We start from the raw sequence: 14,845 nt of genomic DNA, 5'->3' as shown, positions 1-14,845 counted from the left end.
GCAGGACTTTTAGCCTGTGCCGACTTCTATATTCTACACAAACATGGAAGTCTGTTATACACTCTCAACATTTTGTTTTCATTCCCCACCCTGAGTTTTGTTGGAATAAACAGTGCTACTTTGTTTCTGCTTCCCCTAGTGATTTTGAAGTTTTATGTATTATTTCTGGTTTTATGGTTCCTTTATCATTTTAACAAACATTTTTATTTAAACAACAGTAATTACACAACTCCCCACCCCCGCAACAAGACAAAGGCTTCATCTTGCTTTGTTGGCGTCATCTCCCCTCTGGCTCCTCCGCTGGTATTCTTCCTTCAGGCTGGTCTCCTCCAATCCATTTTCCGCCCAGCAGCCAGAGTGGTTTTTTTAAAGTGATCAGCACTCCTCCACTGGAACCCCTCAGTGCCATTCCCCTTACGACAAAGCCCAGGCCCTCAACATGGCACATGAGGCACCATCTGGGCCCTACCACCCTTTCCGGTCTCAGCCCAGAAGTCCCATCGACCTAAAGAAAAGAAAGATTGATTAACCACAAAAGCCTCTGGCTCAAATCAGCACATTCATACCTCCCTGACCTGCCAGGCTGTTGCCTGCCTTTGCTCCCTCTGTCTGTCACTGGCCATTCCAGTGCAGGCAAAAGGGCAGTTATCACAGGGACACACAACTCTCCAGCCCCCTACTGGCCCTTTCCTCCATCAGCAAGCCCCTTGAGGGCAGGGACTGTGTCTTACTAATCTTGGTGTTCCCAGCACTTAGCTGGAGCATAGTAGATCATGAATAAGTGGTTGTTGAATGAATGAATGGAGGAAGAAAAGAGAAGCCTTATTTCCCTCGATAGGGCTAGGCTTCCTGGGGCAGAAATGGTGGCAGCCCTGGTGAAATTCCTCCGGGAGGATACACCCAGAGGATGCCTTGCGTGGCTATTTGATGAAGTAAGAAAAGGACTTGAGAGTATGTGGTGAGGTGAGGCAGAGACAGTTTGATTACAAAAGCCAGAGTCGTTCTCAAAGGAAAGGTGGGAGAGGGGCTCCATATGTTAGAGAGCACCGGTATGTCATGGAAGCCAAGCCAGGAAGGGAGCCAGGCTGCTCGGGGGACTGACTGGGAGGCTGGAGCCAGGCTGCCTCTTTGGGGCTATGTGGCACTCACCATCACTTCTCTTCATGAACCTGCTCCATTTCTCTTTCTTTGCACACGGGCTTTCTGTGCTTTCCTGTGGGTGCTGGCAAGTGGAGGCGCCGTCCTGCCTGACTTTCTGTTTTAAGTACTTGGAGGCTGCCTGGAAGCCCCTTTGTCCCAACTACAGCAATAAGGATTGAGGCTCTGGACCTGGTGCCTCAGCCATGGCTGGGAAAGGGTTCCCGAGTCACCACCTCCCTAGGAATTGGGCCAGCAGAGGTATGGACCGGGCAGGCAAATTGAGGCACAGTCACCAGTGATGGCTGGTCAGTTGTTCCTTCTCAGAAGTGACGATTGAGTTCAATACATTAATCTTCAGAAACTATTTGATGGTACAATTCCGTCTGTGCTGAATCGAGACAATTTTTTTCTGCTTTTCTTCACAGTCCTGAAAAGCTCATCTGTGCAGACAAGAAACAGAAAAGAAAAGAGAAAAAGACCCCTGACCTAAGTCAGGCTGCGTTTGAAAGGCAATTCCTTTCCTCAAAACTCAGTCAGAAGAACAAAGTGGGTGAAAGGAAGGATCTGGTAAGCAGAGGCCTGGGGCGGGGCTGGCATGCAGGGCTTTGCAGCCCCCACAAGCAGCACATACTGGTTCCAGGATGAGCTACCGCCACAGCCCTCCCTGTCAGACAAGCACCCAAGGGTGGAGGAGGCATGGCCCAAGAAGAAGGGCATGAAGAGGAGGAGGGAGAAATGGCAGGTGGCCTCAGGCTCAGCACTGCAGCTCTGACTGGGCCCCTCAGGCGGGGAAGCCTTGTATGAAGAAACTCAGACAGGTGGTAAATGTGGGACCTGGACCCCACTTCCTGGAGACAGATCCTGTCCTTCCAAGGTGAGGGCCAACCTGGCCACAGGGGCTTTTCCCCCTGAGATTTCTTCAGCGCCTTTGCCTGGGCCTTTGCCTTTCTGCCACTTTCCCGCCATTTTCCACTTACTCCATCCAAACTGCACCAAAAATCGTGTTCTCCTTAGTCCACACACAACAGGTGGGAAGTTTTTGAAATGAAATTTATACCAAAAAATGAGGGCAAGATGAGATTTTTTAATATTTAAAAGGTATTTTTATATGTAAGAATTTTCTGAGTACAGATTTCTTATCTGGAGCTCCTGGTTCATTTGACACGGTTTTCAGCTCCTGGTCTATTTCCCCTTCCAATCTCTCTGCCACGCCGCGTACCCTGAGGCCTGAGGCGCAGGACCCTCCCAGGGAAGGCCTAGGGCCTCGGCTCAGGACCCGACAGCATCACTCCCACCCCTCACCACCACACACACAGGATGGGGGACTGCTACTTCTCTCCAGCCTGTGAGCCTGGATAGCTATTTTGTGACCCAGCTCCTGCTCAGTCTCATTGCTGTCCCCGCTCTCTCCAGGGAGTAAGGGATTCTCCATCTGTGGTAAGTTACCTGTGACTCTTCAGCAGTTTCCTCTGAGCATAATTATATCTGAGAGCACAGGGGGCTCCTCATTCTGTATATTTTTCAAATATTCAAGATGTACAACGTGATGATTTGCTATAAGTATTCATTGTGAAGTGTTCGCCACAGTCAAGCTTGTTGACATACCCACCAGCTCACACTGACTGTTTTCGTGTGTGTGTGTGGTGAGAATACTCACGATCTCCTCTCTGAGCCAATTGCAAGTATATGTTATTAGTAACTGTAGTGTCCGTGTTGTCCATTAGGCCTCTAGAACCTACTGTTACTTGTGGAGGGTCTTTACTATGAGTTGTCTAGGTCCTTGGCATTTTGAACAAAGAATTGACCAAAACACAGTAGCAGAGGAATGAAACACGGGGAGCGAAGCAGCGAAAGCAGGGATTTATTCAAGAGAGAAAGCACTCTGCAGGGTGGGAGCGGGCCCAGCAAGGGCTCAAGGGTGTTAAGTTCCCTGTTTGAGGTTCTTATCTGCTACCCCGTATCTGGATGAAGGATTTGGTCCTTGGCTAATTAAAGGCTGAGGTGAATTGGCGCCCTATGCAGATGAAGGAGTGGTCCCTGCATTGCCTGCGGCTAATCAGGGCACTCTCCCTTTCTATCTGAGATGTTGTAGGGAGAGTAGGCTTTGATCCTTTGCTGCTCGGCTTGGGGACAGGGGGTTTTCCTTTTGGTTCCGCTGTCAGAAGTGTGTGTTAATTGGCCTCAGGTTCCCTGCCCCCAGACCCAGGTGTTTTCCTTTTGATCCAGCTTTGGGGAGGCAGCTCCAATTGGCCTTGGGTTTCTTGTGCCCAGACCTTGCTGTTTTCTCAGACCTTGCTGTTGTCCCTGTCTCCAGACCCTGTTCTCCAGACTCTGTTCTCCAGATTCTGTTCTCCTGCCTCAATGCTTACCATGGAAAGTTTGTACCAACACCTGTCACCTCACTGCACCCACGCCCTGACTCTGGTAACCACCCTTCTACTGTTTGGTTGGGTTCGACGTCTTTAGATACCACATATTATTACAGGAAGGGGGTCCTGATCCAGACCCCAAGAGAGGTTTCTTGGATCCCAAGCAAGAAAGAATTCAGGACCAGTCCACAGTGCAAAGTGAAAGTAAGTTTATTGAGAAAGTAAAGGAAGAAAAGAATGACTACTCCATAGACAGAGCAGCCCCGAAGGCTGCTGGTTGCCCATTTTTATGGTTATTTCTTGATGGTATGCTAAATAAGGAGTGGATGATTCATGCCTCCCCTTTTAGACCATATAGGGTAACTTTCTGACCTTGCAATGGCGTCTATAAACTGTCACGGCGCTGGTGGGAGTGTAGCAGTGAGGACGACCGGAGGTCACTGTTGTCGCCGTCTTGGTTTTGGTGGGTTTTGGCTGGCTGCTTTTTATTAGCCTGTTTTATCAGCAAGGTCTTTATGAACTGTATTTTGTGCTCACCTCCTATCTCATCCTGTGACTTAGAATGCCTCACCGTTTGGGAATGCAGCCCAGTAGGCTTCAGCCTTATTTTACCCAGCTCCTATGTAAGATGGAGTTGTCCTGGTTCACACACCTCTGACAATATGAGATCAGGCAGTATTTGTCTTTCTGTGCCTGGCTTCTTTCACTTAGCATAGCATCCTCCACGTTCACCTATGTTGTTGCAAATGACAGGACTTCCTTCTCTTCTCAGGCGGGTTAATGGTCTGTGGTATGTGTACCATATGCATTTTCTTTACCAGTTCGTGTCAGCGGACACTTAGGTTGTTCCCATTTCTTGGCTATTGTGAATAATGCTGCAATGAACACGGGAGTGTGGATATCCCTTCAAGATAGTGATTTTATTTCCTTTGAATATATGTATATACACCCAGAAGTGGGATTGCTGAATTGTATGGTCATTCTGTTTTTAGTGTTTTTGGAAACCTCCATGCTGTTTTCCGTAATGGCTGTAGTAATCTACATTCCACCAACAGTGCACAAGGGTCCTGTTATATGTAAAGTTTCGGTGCCACAAAAGCAATAGCACTCGAATATAAGATTTTCTTTTTAATTCTCAGCAAGGCAAGGTACTTCTAGTTATTGTTGTTGACCAACTAAAATTGGTAATGGCTATCTAAATTTACTGTCCCCATTGTACTTTTTTTTTTTTTTTTTTTTTTTTGAGATGGAGTCTTGCTCTGTCACCCAGGCTAGAGTGCAGTGGCTTGATCTCGGCTCACTGCAAGCTCCGCCTCCCAGGTTCACACCATTCTCCTGCCTCAGCCTCCCAAGTAGCTGGGACTACAGGCGCCCGCCACCACACCTGGCTAATTTTTAGTAGAGATGGGGTTTCACCGTGTTAGCCAGGATGGTCTCAATTTCCTGACCTTGTGATCTGCCCGCCTTGGCCTCCCAAAGTGCTGAGATTACAGGCATGAACCACCGTGGCCGGCCCCAACGCAAGGTACTTCTGGATAGAAGGGTGCGCCCTTACAGATGGAACAATGGTGAGCGCACACTTGGACAAGGGAGGAGAGGGGGTTCTTATCCCTGACGCACATGGCCCCTGCTGCTGTGTCGGTCCCCTATTGGCTAGGGTTAGACCGCACAGGCTAAACTAATTCCGATTGGCGAATTTAAAGAGAATGACGGGGTGAGTGCTTTGGCAGGAGTCAGGGCAGAGCAAGTAGCAGATAATTGGAATGAGTTAGGGTGGAGCAGGTGATGAGAATGAGTCAGGGTGGAGCAGGTAATCGAAAAAGGTTGCTTTACAAGGAAGTTTAAAAGTAGAAGCCAAAGAGTTGAACATACTGACATATTCTTTGAAAAGAAATTTAGAACTCTTATCTAACAGTCCCACACAAGCGAACACTTGTGATCTTTCGACTTTTTCCTAATCAGCCTAACAGGTGTGAGGGGACATCTCATTGTGGTTTTGATTTGCATTTCCTTGATGATTAGTGACATTGGACATTGAGCACCTTTTTATATACCGGTTGACCATTTGTACATTTTTTGGGGGGCGGGAGGGAGGCTTTGGAAAAATCTCTGTTGAGGCTCTGTCCCCATTTTTAAATTGGGTTATTCGCTTTTTTCCTATTGAGGTGAATGAGTTCCTTATGTATTTTGGATATTAACCCCTTATTTGATATATGGTTTGGAAATATTTTCTCCCTTTCTGTAGGTTGCCTTTTTGTTTTGTTTCCTTTGCTGTGCAGAAGCTTTTTAGTTTGATATAGTCCCACTTGTTTATATCAGATCTTATGTGACTGTGGTCAGTTCTACCCTTAATGGTTGGGTGGACTACACTAGTAGACCCAAGTGGACTGAGGTTTAAATGCAGTAGCAGTTAAGTTTTGCTTATGTCCCGGCACGTCCCAGTGGGTCAGCAGGCTGTCCCTCCTTCGTGCGGTCTTTTGGGGCCCTATCTCGTGGGCCTGTGTCATCTTCAGCACCTGGCTTCCGAGGTTGCCCCAGGAACTCATTCCTGTCAGCCTGAAAGGGGAAGAGATCGTGGAGGAGTTCTTCCTGGGAGTCAGGTGTATGTGGTCTGGGCTGGAGGCGGCGTGTTACTTCCTCTGATGTTCCCTGGGCTAGGACCCAGTCCCATGTCTGTCCCTAACTGTAGGGTGCAGGGGCACAGGGAAAAGTATTCCATGGCTGGTCTGCCCACAATGGCAGGAGAGCATTTTGTGGACATCTGGTCATCCCTGCTGTACATGCCACAAAAAGATTAGTTCTTTGTGGAGTTCAAAGATACAGACAGCCTTGTCTGAGAGTTGCGGGAACCAGAGTTTGTGAGAGAGAGAGAGGTAAAGCAAGAGGGCTGGCTGGAAACCTGCCTGAAATGGGGGTCTCAGCTTCAGCAGGAGGGCTGAGTGTGGGGCAGTCAGCGGGGTCCTCCCTGCACCTGTAAGCCCCACATCCCTGCACCACACTTAGCCCTTCTCTTCTGTTGCTAGGTTTTAGGAACCAGACAGCAGAGACCCCGCTCCTGGGCTGCTGGGGACAGCCAACAGCACAGGGGTCCTCAGCCTGTAGGAAGAAGAGTGATGACAGCTGAGGTCCTGGGGCAGCACCTGGCTTCCCTGCAGAAGGCGGCCAGGCAGGGCCACCCTTGGTACTGAAGTTTGGTGGACTTGACTTGGCAGTGTCTGTACAACAGTTAAAATACTCTAAACATACTTTCTTTTTCCAGGAGTGGAAATAAATTGCAAGAAATACCCAAATCACAGTAGTTCTTGTTTATTGAGCTCCTGTTGTGAACCAGGAGCCCTGTGAGGTACTTTGTTCACTGAAAAGTTTTCGCAGTAAGACACTATTATCCTCTCCCAACACACAATGCTCTGAGGCTTGGTGAGCTGCTCAGAGGTGGCAGTGTTCTCTCAGGCCAGTCCCTCAGGTGCCACATAGCATGTTTATCCTCCCCTCACGTGCACTCAGACTTGATCATCAGATTGCTCAGAATATGGGTTGCCTTTAAGAGAGTGGAGTGCCCCTCCCCCGCCACAGCACCTGCTCCTGAAGAGCACTGGAGGGAGCTGCTGAGGGGGGGTCCTCAGCAGAGGGGAGACGTCTGGGCGCATGAGGCACATATGTCAGGTCCTGCTGGGGTAGAGGTATATGGACTCAGGCAGTACAGAGACTCGGGGGTACAGAGTCTTGGGGTATGGAGAGTCAGGGGGTATGGAAACTTGGGGTACGGAGACTCGGGGCTACGGAAACTTGGGGTACGGAGACTCGGGGGTACAGAGACTCGGGGGGTATGGAGACTCGGGGTATGGAGAGTCAGGCACATCCCATATCCTCCCAAAAGTCAGGCCTACATTTGATTTCTCAAGGGGCAGGTGTGTACTCCTAGGCATAAGGGGACAGCTGGAGTGGCCGGGTGTGCCGACGCCCATGTGGTCTGTGGTTTCATAGAGGTTGTCTGACTCTGGTCCTGAGGCTCCTCTGCCCTAAATCTGACCAAAGAGTCCTCTCATATCTAGCAGTGGAGAAATGGCACTCGCCGCAGTGAGGATTACAGTCCCTGCAGCCCTGGAACACAGGATGGTTCTGTAGCTCTCGTTCCAAGTAAGCCTAGAGCTGGTTTTGAGTCATCAGGGGCAGCCTTGCTGCTGACATCAGCCAGGCTGGCCTTGTGACCAACAAGCCCCAACCCTAGAGACAGCCAGCAGTTCACTCTGTTCCATGAGACTGGGCCTGACTAGCCAGACTTTCCCATAAGCAAAAGCAATATGTTCAGTTGTTTCGGTTTCATATATCCAGTGACATCTCTTACCTTTTTTATGTCTATATTTTAACCAATCAGTGCCCAGGATCTATAGCTGAGTGAGTGAGTGATGGATTTTTAAATCTGAATGTGCCGGTTCTGTTTCCCAGTCCTTTGTCCAGCGATTATGTTTAAACAGAAGCAGGGGCTACGGTGGAGGCCCAAGCCTTTGGGACATTTGAATCCTTCCTGGTTCCTCCAGCTGCCTGGAGACCTGCTCCCTTAGAAATCAGGGCCCTAGCAATCCAAATTAGTCCTTCAAAAAGACATACCTGGCCGGGCACAGTGGCTCATGCCTGTAATCCCAGCACTTTGGGAGGCTCAGGCAGGCAGATCACTTGAGGTCAGGAGTTTGAGACCAGCCTGGCCAACATGGTGAAACCCCATCTCTACTAAAAATACAAAAATTAGCTGGGTGTGGTGGCGGGCGCCTGTAGTCCTAGCTACTTGGGAGGCTGAGGCAGGAGAATCACTTGAACCCAGGAGGCAGAGGTTGCAGTGAGCCGAGATTGCACCACTGCACTCCAGCCTGGGTGACAGAGTGAGACTCTGCTCCAAACAACAACAAAAGGACAGATCTTTTCCCAGTTTTTACTCATTAATCGGGGTTTAGTGTCTAAGACCTTTGTGCATTTCTTTACTGTAAGTTACCCTGAGGTGTTATCACTTGATGAGGCAAGCTGAAGGACACAGAGGGCCAGTGGCTCCCACCGAGATCATCCATTTCACCCATTAAAGAAACCCAGCACCCGAAGCATAAGGTAGATGCACCAAAGTCACAGAGCAAATTAGTGGCAGAGTCAAGGTGAGGCGCTGGGTCTCCTGACCTCATCCTCACTCTGTCCTTGGTTTTTCCCACGTACCAGGAAGGAAACTTGGTTTCATTATAGGCAACTTCTGAAGGTACCTTTTAAGAGCCTTTCATCTGGCTGAGAAAATTAAAAAGAAAAAAAGAAGCTTTCATATAGAAAGTAAATCAGTCAGACTTTGACAGAAGTTCCATCCATAAACATATGTCTTTATTCTCTTTCTGTACATATTGGCAATGATAAAGCTTAAAGATGCATGTCCTATGAAATGCAAAAACAATGAATTTACATAAATAATTTATACTTCAGAAAATTAAAGTTGAAAAATATTTTCCACATTATTAGAGTTCACAGTATTTAAATCAAGCTTTCCCACTTATACTCCAGACTATATTGTCTTAGCAGAGAGTGATAAAATCTAATCAGGAAAAAAATGATCAAGTTTCTGTTTTTATTCAGTGCACGAGTAGATGCTATTTCAGTATCAGGCCGCGCAAGCGTCGAGGCTGCAGCCTCTCATCCTGACCCTTCTCCTCCTGAGTGGCTGTGACCCAGCAGAGGTCACTGGCGTGGAATGGTTACAGTGTCACCAAACCACTCCACGGTGGACACATTCAACAGAGCGGTAACGTCTGGTGGTCTGATGCCTCATTTCCATGTAATACTTTTTATAGCCCTGAAAATGGAAACCTTGGCATCGAAACACAGCTGAACATGTGAACACTAGGACAAGGCACTGTACTATGGGGTTTGGTTTCTTTTTAGGAAAGGTGTTTGCATAGATTGCTAGCTATTTAGTGTGCAGGAAAACAGCCCCCAGCGTGCGTGGCTTTGTGAGGGGTGAAGCTGCATGGTGCTCCCTCAGCCCTAAGGGAGCGCAGTCTCTCGTTCTCCAGCCCCAGCCTTGTGGGCTGTCCCACTGGTGCTGTCCTTTAGAACCCCTACAGGAGAGTTTTTTGCTCAAAAAGCTGCAAGTCAAAGCGGACCCAGACCTCCCCGGTGGGGACCTCGTGCAGCAGCAGTCGGCGGGTCACAGGGCCTTTGCTTTCCTGTTCTGTTCGAATTTTGGCCACTGGAATTTCAGTACGACCCAGGAAATCTGGTGAATAAACAGAGGAGAGTCAGAGTCTTTCTTCTTTATAAAATCATTAAAGAGCTACATCCGGAAGTGTCTGAAGTAGGATTCATAAAACCTTCACATCTGAAACAAGGAACTTCTTCTGGTTCATGGCTGTTGAATATCGTGAATGGGTGTGTGGGGAATGGTGGCAGGTTTATGAGTGAGAAGTTGCCATGTGGAATTCAAATCTCCATTCTGAGAATGCTCCAGGAGTGGTGTTCGCGTCATGTGTGTAGGGAGTGACGGGTCAAAGGCCTGAAACTATCTGAGGCCACCCCCTCCCCTGAGGAAGGCCACCCACCTCCTGCCAAAGCGAGATGACACAGGCCTGTGTCACTTCCCTGAAGTGGCAAGGGGTCTGCACACAGCTGAGGCCCCTGGATCAGGACTCCAGGATCTAGGAAACTGGAAAGCCTTTAGATCCCCTGGCTGAGCGACACTTACCATCTGGTGAAAACTGGTCTCTGTCAAACAGGGTGAGACACAGCACATCTTGGTACAGATCCTTAATGAAGAACTGGCAGTTAAAATTCCACTTGGGATTGAGTGTGTCCTGGATGGTCCTGGTGGTGTAGCTCTGGGAGCCCATGCTGATTTCACAGTATGGGTTGCTCTTCCCTGAACAAAAACAAACCACAGACACATGTGGTGCATGCAGGTAAAACGAAGTGACTGACAGTGCCCTCCCTGAGCAGAAGCAGGATCCCAGATAACGGGTCACTCGAGACCATGGCAGCAGAAGCCACTGCCTGGGGCACTGTATCCCTGTGGTCTAGTAACAGGGTCTCTAAGTTCCCAGTGCTGACAGCAGCATTAACCGGGGCGTGGCTGAGAGCTCCACCACCAGGACCGCTCCCCACGGAGCAAGCCTGGGCGAGTGTCACTGCAACCTGCTGCATGCTTCCCTGGCACACACACTAGGGAAGGCGGGCACTGGCACTTACTGGGAAAACAGTGATGAGAATATTGGTCCAATATGTGCATTTTAGTGGCACTGGACACACTATTAGAAAGCATTCCTTTATTCAGTGTTCAGAAGAGTCATCAGTGGCCGGGCGCAGTGGCACTTTGTCAATGACAAACTGCTGTAATCCCAGCACTTTGGGAGGCCGAGGTGGTTGGATCATTTGAGGTCAGGAGTTCGAGACCAGCCTGGCCAGTATGGTGAAACCCTGTCTCTACTAAAAGTACAAAAATTTGCCAGGCATGGTGGTGCGCACCTGTAATCCCAGCTACTCGGGAGGCTAAGCCTTGAGAATCACTTGAACCCCGGAGGCAGAGGTTGCAGTGAGCTGAGATTGGGCCACTGCACTCCAGCCTGGATGACCGAGACTCCGTCTCAAAAAGTCATCAGCAAAAACTGGGGCAGGGCAGTTACCATGTCTGTTGAAGGAATGAAAGCAGGATTTACCATTTGGTTTGCAGGCTTTTAATTCTGTAGCTTCAATGACATGCACCATCAGGCGCCCAATGCCTGAAGTCTTTTGGGAGCGGGCTACAAAAGAGGAAGACAAGTCTTGTTCATCTCTTCTCCAAGGACGCAGACCCTCACTGTCTTGCAAACCACCCATAACACTACTGGCTCCCTGTCCCCATCTGCCACTGCCCTGGGCCCAACAGCCCAGCGTCTGGCTGCCCTGTGCCTTCCCCAGGCTGTGTCGCCTGCTAGAAAGGCCCTGCTTGCTATTTCTGCCCTGCCTGTTTTCTCTGCCCATCAGCATCCTACTCATCCTTCAAGATGCAGGTCTGATCCCACATCTACCTCCCAGATCCCTTCCCTCCTCTGCATCCAGTATCCCTGGCTTATGAGCAGCCCACAGCCTGCTGGGTCTGAAATCCTGTATAATGTCTGTATCCTCTGCCAGACAGGAGCCAGGGTAGAGCATGGAGTGTTTCGATCATCCTTGTATTAACCCCTCAAGTGCCCAGCAAATAGTAATATTAATAAAATAATACAGGGTATTTGTGCAGCACTTAATAGAAGCTAACATTTATTGGATACTTACTTTGTGTTAGGCATGTGCTAGACTTATGTAAGTTATATTATTTAAACTGCATAATTATCTGATAAGGTAGCTCCCCATTTTACTGATGAGAAACACTGAGGCTTAGAAAGGACTGTAGTGTGATCCACTCAGAGCTGCTAAATGGCAGGGTCAAAATTTAAACATCAGATACCAAAGTCCAGGCCCAGTTAAGCCTAGCACAGAGCCTGGCACAAAGTAATCGACAAATGTGGGAAGGACTGAACACACGGACGAGGCACAGCAACATATGCAGATGCTGATGGGAAGCAGAACTCAGGCAGAAAAACTGGATTGACATCTTTGGCCAATTAAGAGATCATTATATGCGTTATGAAATAATCATTGATTTTTCAACAGCAAGCTTTTAAAGTACCATTAAAATAACATTCAATTAGCAAAAGCTGTTTTAAACATACCTTTTAGGAGTATATAACAAAATAGGGGAAACCTGAATAAAAAAACATAAAGAGCTGCAACTATAGCAGCCAGGAAGCTGGCGGGAGGCCCGGGCAGGAGGACAGGCTGCATGGGGGGCCGGGTGGGGAGGAAGGTGGAGGTGCGGCTGGCTCAGAGCACAACCCTCCCCACCCCGTGGGGTGGAGGCCACAGGCCGGCCTGGCACAGCTGGAGATGCAGCAGGGAGGTTGGGGCCTGGCATTCACGTGGAGGCTGGAGAAGAATGTGGGAGTTCTGGTTGGAGGGCCACGGTGGAGCGGGGTAGGGTGGCAGGTGCTTTACAAAGACCACTGTGGCTCCACTGAACAGGTGAGTAATCTGTGCCATGAACAGAGGACACCACCAATGCAACAAAGCTGGAGCCCCACCGTCATAAGTCACACTCCGGGCCCGATGCTGGGGGAGTTGCCTTGAGGGAGCTTATGGCCATTAAGTGAGAAAAGCAGGGACTGAGGGGGCGTAAGCAGAGACAACAGAGGAGGAGAGCCGGAGGATGATCACAGCCTCAGGACAGTGGGGCTCCAGGTAGAAGTCACGCTGGCTAGGGCAAGAGGGAAGGTGTCATGGAGGAGGCTGTGTTTGACGTGGGCCTCGAAGAATGGGAAGAATTTAAGGTGGGGGCAGAGCACTTCAGCTGGAGGGTGAGCACACATAGGAAGGCCAGGCAGGGCAACGATGGGCTGCTCAACTAGGCAGCTGGATGGGCCGGGCACAGCAAAGAGCTGGGGATGGGGCTGGGTGGCAGGTAACAGTGGGGATGGGCCCTGAGTGCGGGATAAGAAATGTGTCCTTAATTTGGGAGGCAATAAGGAAGATACTTCAGCAGGAAGAGGTGCACTAAGAGCAGCTCTGGAAAAAAGAATACTCCAGAAATGAAGAGGATGGGTGGCAGAGAGGAAGAGAGCCTTGTGCTGCAGCCTGGGTGGGAGATTGGGGGCCTGTGACACGGGGACAGGGAAGCAGGGTGATGGGAAAGTTGCGAGGGAGGGGGACTGCAGCACAGCTGACCAGGTGTGAGGTGCCAGGGAGGGGCCTGGGTGGCTGGGGACCACACTGCGTTCCACAGGGGGTTCCAGGAGGAGGAGCTGCTGCTGGAGGGAGGCTGGTGGTCCTCTGGGAAAAGTCGTGTGATGCGGGAGCAGTGGGGCAGGTGGCTCTCTGGAGGGCGCTGTTCAGAGGCGCGGGCTTGGGGGAGTGTGGCCAGCCTGACCCTGAAGCTGGGGGTTGGTGGGGTCCCCGAGCAGAGAGCTACAGAGGCGGGGGAGAGGCCTGGGCAAGGGTGGAAGAAGAGCTGGGAAGGCGGCCATGGGGTCCAGAGGGAAGGCAGAGCCTCAGTGACTGCCATCAGTGCAGGGAGCTGGGGCAGGGAAAGTGAACTGAGCCACTAACTAGGCCACTGGTGTCACTGGTGGGGACAGGACGTGGACTGAATTCTGGTGAGGTGAGAAGGGGGAGGAGGCAGGGGCAGAAGGATGGGGAGAGGGCAGACTTAGGGTCTAGGCCCCCTGGCTGCAAAGGGAGAGGGTGGATGGCAGGCCCTGGAGGAGCAGGGGCTGCTCAGGAGCTGCAGGGAGACAGACCACAGGAGCGGCATGTAATGGAGCAACACAGCCCAAGCAGAGGTGAGGTGAGTCATGGAGAGAAAGGAGTGGAGAAGGTGCAGTGGAGGGGGAGGGATAGAGGCGCTGCAGAGAGGGAGGTCCTGGAGCTGGCACTGCCAGCCCGTGTCTGTGTGGGCAGGGGCCCCAGGGAGGTTTGCAGTGGCAGCTTCAAGAAGGGAGGGCTCTCTGGTCTGATCCCGCAGCAGGTCTGGTCTTTCAGGCCTGTCCCCATTTCATCAACCTGACTGCAGGAGCAGTGGCCGGCATCCCTAGGGCACCTGGGGGCTGCGTCCCACCCTCCAGGCACCCCGATACCTTGGTAAGCTTTCTCGCGCTTCTTCTTCTCAGTGTCGATGTATTGCTCAGACGCCGCCTTGATCTTCTGCACCCAGGCGGTCCTGCGGGAGAAGCAGGGGCAGCCGTTGGCGGCATCCCACCCTCACAGGTCAGCCCGGAGCCCCAGAGCTCTGCATGTGTTCTTCAGTCTTTTGCTAACCTCAGCTTTCACAAGTTTCCTATCAAAGACCTGATATTAGTCAACCGAAAGATGCTTATGCTAATGGAGGATCCAGCTGAGAGCTGCTAATGCCCCTTCTTGACCACAAAATGCCAGGCAATCGCAAAGCGCTGGGACCCGGAGACAATGCATTGGCCCCACGGATGACACTTGGCATGAGGGGTTCTAGCACACAGAGGAGCAGCAGCACCTCCCGGGTGGGCGCCCCGAAGGCACTGCTGGAGCTGCAGGCTGAAGGAAGCTGGGAACAGCGGGGATGGGACTCACACAAGGGTGCCTGGGGGTCGAAGAGCTGCAGGTGGAGGGCCGGGGGCTAAGACCTGTGGCCCAAGGAGGCCTCGGAAACCAGCAAAGCACAGTGGGTTGTTACCTGCAGGCAGCCCCTGCAGGGACTGTAGCAGGGCCTGAGGTGCCAATCTGCCATCTGGGAAGTCTGCTGAGTGGTGTGGGGAGTGAAGCCGGGAAGCATG

At 50.8% G+C, this 14,845-nt stretch overlaps 2 protein-coding genes across 23 annotated transcripts in view; one reads left to right on the top strand and one right to left on the bottom strand.

Moving 5' to 3' along the window:
* FAM228A (family with sequence similarity 228 member A) overlaps nucleotides 1–14,845 on the top strand; it is a 42,651-nt gene that overhangs the window by 15,263 nt on the left and 12,543 nt on the right. For 5 of the 9 annotated variants that reach the window (XM_077960082.1, XM_077960084.1, XM_077960085.1 and 2 more), the window contains 2 exons: nucleotides 1,566–1,707; nucleotides 6,533–6,796. In XM_077960082.1, the coding sequence (XP_077816208.1) occupies nucleotides 1,566–1,707; nucleotides 6,533–6,697 (307 nt within the window). In that variant the 3' untranslated portion in view covers nucleotides 6,698–6,796. Of the gene's footprint in view, nucleotides 1–1,565; nucleotides 2,845–3,454; nucleotides 3,565–6,532; nucleotides 6,797–14,845 lie in introns of those variants that run through there. The other 4 variants (XM_077960083.1, XM_015111823.3, XM_028831936.2 and 1 more) reach the window with 3 other exon arrangements.
* The window catches only part of ITSN2 (intersectin 2), a 158,161-nt gene continuing 152,158 nt past the window's right edge, over nucleotides 8,843–14,845 (bottom strand). For all 14 annotated transcript variants that reach the window (XM_015111819.3, XM_077960061.1, XM_015111816.3 and 11 more), the window contains 4 exons: nucleotides 14,174–14,256; nucleotides 11,186–11,269; nucleotides 10,219–10,392; nucleotides 8,843–9,753 (listed from right to left, as the gene is read on the bottom strand). In XM_015111819.3, the coding sequence (XP_014967305.2) occupies nucleotides 9,596–9,753; nucleotides 10,219–10,392; nucleotides 11,186–11,269; nucleotides 14,174–14,256 (499 nt within the window). In that variant the 3' untranslated portion in view covers nucleotides 8,843–9,595. The remainder of the gene's footprint in view (nucleotides 9,754–10,218; nucleotides 10,393–11,185; nucleotides 11,270–14,173; nucleotides 14,257–14,845) is intronic.

This window comes from Macaca mulatta, chromosome 13 (assembly GCF_049350105.2).
Source record: "Macaca mulatta isolate MMU2019108-1 chromosome 13, T2T-MMU8v2.0, whole genome shotgun sequence".
In the NCBI taxonomy this organism is placed as follows: domain Eukaryota; kingdom Metazoa; phylum Chordata; class Mammalia; order Primates; family Cercopithecidae; genus Macaca; species Macaca mulatta.
Note: the sequence above shows the minus strand (reverse complement) of the source record. Positions and strands in the feature narration are given on the sequence as shown.